At 36.5% G+C, this 5,590-nt stretch overlaps 1 protein-coding gene across 2 annotated transcripts; it reads left to right on the top strand.

Annotated features, from left to right (window-relative positions):
• Positions 1-267: 267 nt before the first annotated feature.
• Positions 268-5,315, top strand: selenou1a (selenoprotein U 1a). 2 transcript variants are annotated; one of them, XM_039650555.2, is made up of 7 exons: positions 297-383; positions 1,670-2,048; positions 2,768-2,947; positions 3,064-3,155; positions 3,290-3,430; positions 4,445-4,609; positions 4,712-5,315. In XM_039650555.2, exons 2-7 carry the CDS (start codon positions 1,730-1,732, stop codon positions 4,805-4,807), a joined length of 993 nt encoding a protein of 330 aa, XP_039506489.2. In that variant the 5' UTR covers positions 297-383; positions 1,670-1,729; the 3' UTR covers positions 4,808-5,315. The 2 variants fall into 2 exon arrangements, with proteins under 2 accessions (XP_039506492.2, XP_039506489.2); XM_039650558.2 differs by lacking the exon at positions 1,670-2,048 and having other exon boundaries at positions 268-383.
• The last annotated feature ends 275 nt before the right edge of the window (positions 5,316-5,590 follow it).

Consider the following 5,590-nt stretch of genomic DNA (forward strand, 5'->3'; position numbering starts at 1 on the left):
GCAAATTCATAACCTAGTGCTAATAAGCCTTAGTTTTAATAGAGATAGACTATGCTAACAAGGCACCGTGTCAATATCTCATATGATGACAATGAGGTATGTGAAAATCACTCAAAATAAAACCTGAAAACTATGAAACTATGATTAATGAAACTATAAAACTATGAAAACTATAAAACTATGATTAATATATATATATATTTTTTTACAATTGTATTAAACTACATGAACGAAGGATGGGTAAAACTTCTGCGCAGGCGCAGTAGAGATTTATTGTGCCTTTCTCTTTAAGAGATTAGTTAGGTAAGGTTTACGCTAGTCCTCCAACTGAACGGCCGCGTAGTTTGACAGCCAACTGAGAAAAAACCGTAGAACTGCAAGCTGTGAGTATTATTCCTTTTTGTTGTGATATCAACCCTTGAAAGCAGAGCTTTGATGCAGATATTAATGTTAATGATAGTTTATTTTCTTAAATGGTCAGTGCTTGTATCTTGCATCGTAACAACTCCCTGTCTAGGCAAACAAGCTAGCAAGTGTTAGCTTGGTGGACTTTAGCCACCTGTGCAAGCAGTGCAAAATATAAAATAATCTGTTTACGGGCTCGGCACTGCTTACAGCATTTGTGTAATAGTTATCCTTACGTTAATATCCTTTAGCATATGTAACAGTTAACGTTAACGTTAGCATCTTATTCGATTTTGAAACCGATTAACGTTAGCAGCTAGTAGTTAATAACGTTACTTAAGCTAACAATGAATACGTATATTAAATGAAATATATTGTAATGTATGTTACAGTAAAATATAATGATATAACTCAGTAGCGCTGAGTTTGGTCGCTTTTGTTTGGAACCTTCTCTGTAAGTTACATGACAGAAATCAGCTTCATAATAATACTGGGGAGAATGTGTGACGTTACTTCAAATCCTTAAAGGGATAGTTCACCCAATAATAAAAAATTATGTCATCACTTACTCACCCTCAAGTTGTTCCAAACCTATATGAATTTATTTCTTCTGCTGAACACAAAAGAAGATATTTTGAAGAATATGGGTAACCAAACAAAAACATTTTTTATTTTTATTTTTTCAAATTATGGAAGTCAACGGGATGGGCCATCAACTGTTTAGTTGCCCATTATTCTTCAAAATATCTTCTTTTGTGTTCAGCAGAAGAAAAAAACAACAACACTTTAGGCCTACTTGCAGATAATGTTTTAATAAAATAAAAAGTAAACTGAGTACAATTTCATGACTGTTTCTTAACACACTTAATACTTGAGCTTTGTAATAATGTCAAATTAAACTTTTACATTTAAAGTACATTTTAAATAATTGTTGTAATAATATTTTATTGTGTTTCAAAGAAGTAGGCCTACACTTATTTTAATGTGTTGTTGACTAATTGAATTAAATAGCCAATAATACATTTTCATTTAATTGCAATTAACATGCAGTTGAGTGTCATTACATTCAGTTCACACTTAAGTATATTGTTTTAAAGTAGCCTATTTTTTCTGTATTATTAACTCTTTTGAAAAATATAGCAAAGTGTACTTCCATTTCTCAAGTGTGCACACTCACAGTTCCTCATTTTTGTTTTGAGGCTTATTTAAATATTTAAAAAAGCCTACATTGAGAGGTAAAGCATTGTTTTCCTTTCCTCTCCAGAGCTTTCCACTGAACTTACCCAATTGGGAAAGTTTGGCTAAAACTCACCTGGACGTTGCAATGGCCCTCGTGCGACTGCGGCCCATGTGTTTGACCTATTTGTCGCCAAGAGGAAGAATTTCTCTTAGTGTAAATTACAATGTCAAGTACAGAGTGTCTGTGTCCCAATCTCCTTGGCATCTAGCCATTAATAAGATAGTCTTAACGCATAACCTCCCTTCAAAGTATCTCCCACTGACCATCTCTACATGCCGACCACCATTCAAGACATTAGTGTTTCCCACTTCTGTCAACACTATATGCATTCGTGCTATTTCGACAAACCGGCACTTCTCGAGGGAAAACCAGAACAGCCAGTCTTCCTTTAGTAAGACAAAAGGTATTGCTCCTGCCCCAGCATGTCTTGGTATATTGGTGTATTATAGCAATTACATGCTTGCCTTTAGTACAAAAATGTGAGAACTCAATGCGTGCAATGAAAGCTTTTCAAATGGGGTGCTCACGCTCATATATAATAATATAGCTTCAACAAATTACTTTTTGTAATTGAAACAATAACTGCATACCAATTCAGAGGCGGCATCCTTCGAAGGCCGCATTCAAAGGCTGATTGTGTCACAGGCGTGACGAAGGCTGTCCTGATTTGAAGACTCAAACTTCAAATGCATCCTCCTTTTCCCGTACAATGAAGGATAGAAAAGATGGATCCTTCACGGCCTTGCCTACCCCAGAATTCATTGTGTGCCAATGACAACAGGATTTTTTGAGAGATATTGCCAAATCACTTTAAATCGGTTCAGATGTTGACATCTCACTAAAATGCGATCATATAGTTTATACTCTTTATTATATAGAGGAATGGACCATGGTGAACATATTTAGACAGTTTGTGAAGCACAAACGTTAATGCCACTCATTAACGCCAGCTGTCCCAGTTGCTCGGCAACAAGAAAAATCCTCTGCCGGCTAGACTGTCCCATTTAACAACGCTCTGTCCGACATGGCTTTTGAAGTGCGCATCCTTCGAAGGATGCAGCCTCTGAATTGGGATTCAGCTAATGTTTGTAACCTACCATACTGAATATATTTTCACTACAGTGTCGTCATCCATCCTGGAGGGTGAGACTCTTGCCATGGGCATGTGGTCACTAGGTCTTGGAGCTGTGGGGGCCGCCATCGCCGGCTTAATATTTGCAAACACCGACTTCCTGCTGACTAAACCGGCACCTGCTACTGTAGAGTATCTTGGGAATGCTGACCTCAAAACCATTGACAGTGGTAAGAAATGAACTGAATCCAGTGGAAGTGAAATTACATTTTGGCCAATTGCTGTCATAAATAAGAAAAGCAGTCACTATATTTATTGTAATGTTTTTCCACCTTTATCCGTTCAGATGAGAAGACTTTAAAAGCGAAAGTTCTCTGGGAGAGATCTGGTGCAGTGATCATGGCTGTCCGGCGACCTGGATGATTTTTGTGCAGAGAGGTAAAGTGATCAGTGGGTTCCTCGTAATAAAGTTTACAAATGTTTTCAGTTCATTATTAAACTATGGTGGGAAATTAATGGGAAACACTGAGTCTATACATTTAATACAAGAATATGTGATTGTGTATCTGCAGGAGGCCTCTGAGCTGTCCTCTCTGAAGCCCCAGCTGGATAAGCTTGGGGTCCCTCTGTATGCCGTAGTGAAGGAGAATGTAGGTACGGAGATTCAAGCCTTCAGGCCTCAGTTCGCAGGGGAAATTTTCTTGGATGAAAAGGTAAGTAAACATTAAGGTAACAGTTCACCCAAAAATGAAAATTCTTCCATCATTTACACTTGTGTTGTTATTAAAGAAGTAGTTCACTTTTAAAAAAACTTTTGCTAAAAAAATATTGTTGCCTTGCTCTGTTCTGTGATGCGCGTTTGTGACTCTCCTGTTCGAACTCGTTCATCAAAATGAATGAATCTTTTTCCGAGTCAATTCGTTCATTTCGTTCGTTGAATGAACCAAATGACACGAAAAAAGTTTAGTTCATTTTGATAAACGAGTTCGAACAGGAGAGTCACAAACGCGCATCACAGAACAGAGGAGGTGAGGATTTGAGCTTATAAAACTTAAACTTTGTTATTTTTTTTTTTTTTAAATGAGCGATCGTTTCGCTTGATAAGACCCTTTTTCATCGTCTGGAATTGTTTAAAGCCCTTTGAACAGTTTGCAGTTTATGCTGAAACTGTCTTTTGGACCTTGAACCGTTTGGTTCCCATTGAAGTCCATTATATGGAGAAAAATGCTGGAATGTTTTCATCAAAAACCTTAATTTCTTTTCGACTGAAGAAAGAATGACATTGACATCTTGGATGACATGGGGGTGAGTAAATTATCAGCAAAAGTTTTTTCAAAAGTGAACTACTCCTTTAAGACTCCTGTTCATCTTTGGTTCATATATTTAATTTTTTGGTGTAACCTGAGAGATTTTTGTGCCTCTACTGAATGTCCACACAACCAAAATTTTGTTGCTTCAAAAAGTTTGTAAAAGGATCCATATGAATCAAGGAGTTAAATCCAAGTCTTCTGAAGAGACACAATCACTTAATATGATGAACAGCTTTAATTGACACTTTTAATCATATATAAACATTGATCAACGCACATATATTGCACACATCAAACATGTTAAATGGAAGATCAAATGTGCTTGCATGAAAAGCTTTACTGAATAATGCACAAAACTACCAGTAATTCTTTATTCATTCATACATTGTTTTGCCTGGGTGTCTTATTTGTGCACAGCAAGCATTTTATGGGCCACAACAGAGGAAGATGGGTGGGCTTGGTTTCATTCGCTTGGGAGTTTGGCAAAATTTTATAAGGGCCTGGAGGTCGGGATACCAGGGCAACATGAATGGAGAAGGTTTCATCCTGGGAGGGGTGTTTGTCATCGGATCTGGCGAACAGGTAATATATATTATATTAGATATTCCATTAAATCAACACAAACCAATTCAGAGATTTAGCAACTTGACTGTCCTCATGCATCTGTTTTTTTCCCACTTTCAGGGGGTTCTCCTAGAGCACAGAGAAAAGGAGTTTGGAGATAAAGTCAGCTTAGAGTCTGTATTGGAAGCCGCTAAGAAGATTGTGGTAGAAGAGTAAATGTTGAGAGTAATGTTGTCTAAAGTTTGATCAAAATAGAGTTCTCCCTTGTTACAATCCACCTCATCTCACTTACTGTAATTCTACTAATGCTGTGAATGGGGAAAAGTTCAGGTTGTTTAATTATTAGTACTGACTGGTATACTTTAAGAGCTAAGTGATAACGTCACAGAGTTGCATGTGGCCTCATTTTAATTCTGGTGCTCTAGTACTTACAATTGAAAAATTGTGTTAATTAATATTTTTTTTGCACTTTATAAATAGTTTGTCATGAACCATGGTATTGTTGTTTTTCACCTTACTGCGTTCCTTTTGGTTGCCTGCTGCCACATGCCACATGGTTTTTGGTGTTATGTGTTTTAATGATAGTCTGACTCCAAACTCCATGTTGAAAGAGCAGATTTGATGCCAACACATGCCTAGATACCCTTTGGTTTTTTGTCAGTGAGCAGCCAGAGGTTCAGCTGCGGGTGGACACAATGAACAATAAACATGTCACATCCAAATATTCAGTTTGTCTGTATTTTACATTCTTTTGAGTATTGATGTTTGAATTCTATTTCTTGAAAAAAAAATATGTTTGTCTCTATTTATACTATTGTTCAAAAGTTTAGGATCAGTTAGTTAAAAAAGAGAACATACATTTATTCAGCAATGATGCATTAAATTGATAAAGTCAGTGAATACATTGTTACAAAAAAAATTCTACTCATTAAAAAGTATAAATAAAATATTAGGCATTACAATTGTTTTCAGCTCTGATGATAGGAAGTGTTTCTTGAG

Source organism: Pimephales promelas, chromosome 11 (genome assembly GCF_988280905.1).
Source record: "Pimephales promelas chromosome 11, fPimPro1.hap1.1, whole genome shotgun sequence".
Lineage (NCBI taxonomy): Eukaryota > Metazoa > Chordata > Actinopteri > Cypriniformes > Leuciscidae > Pimephales > Pimephales promelas.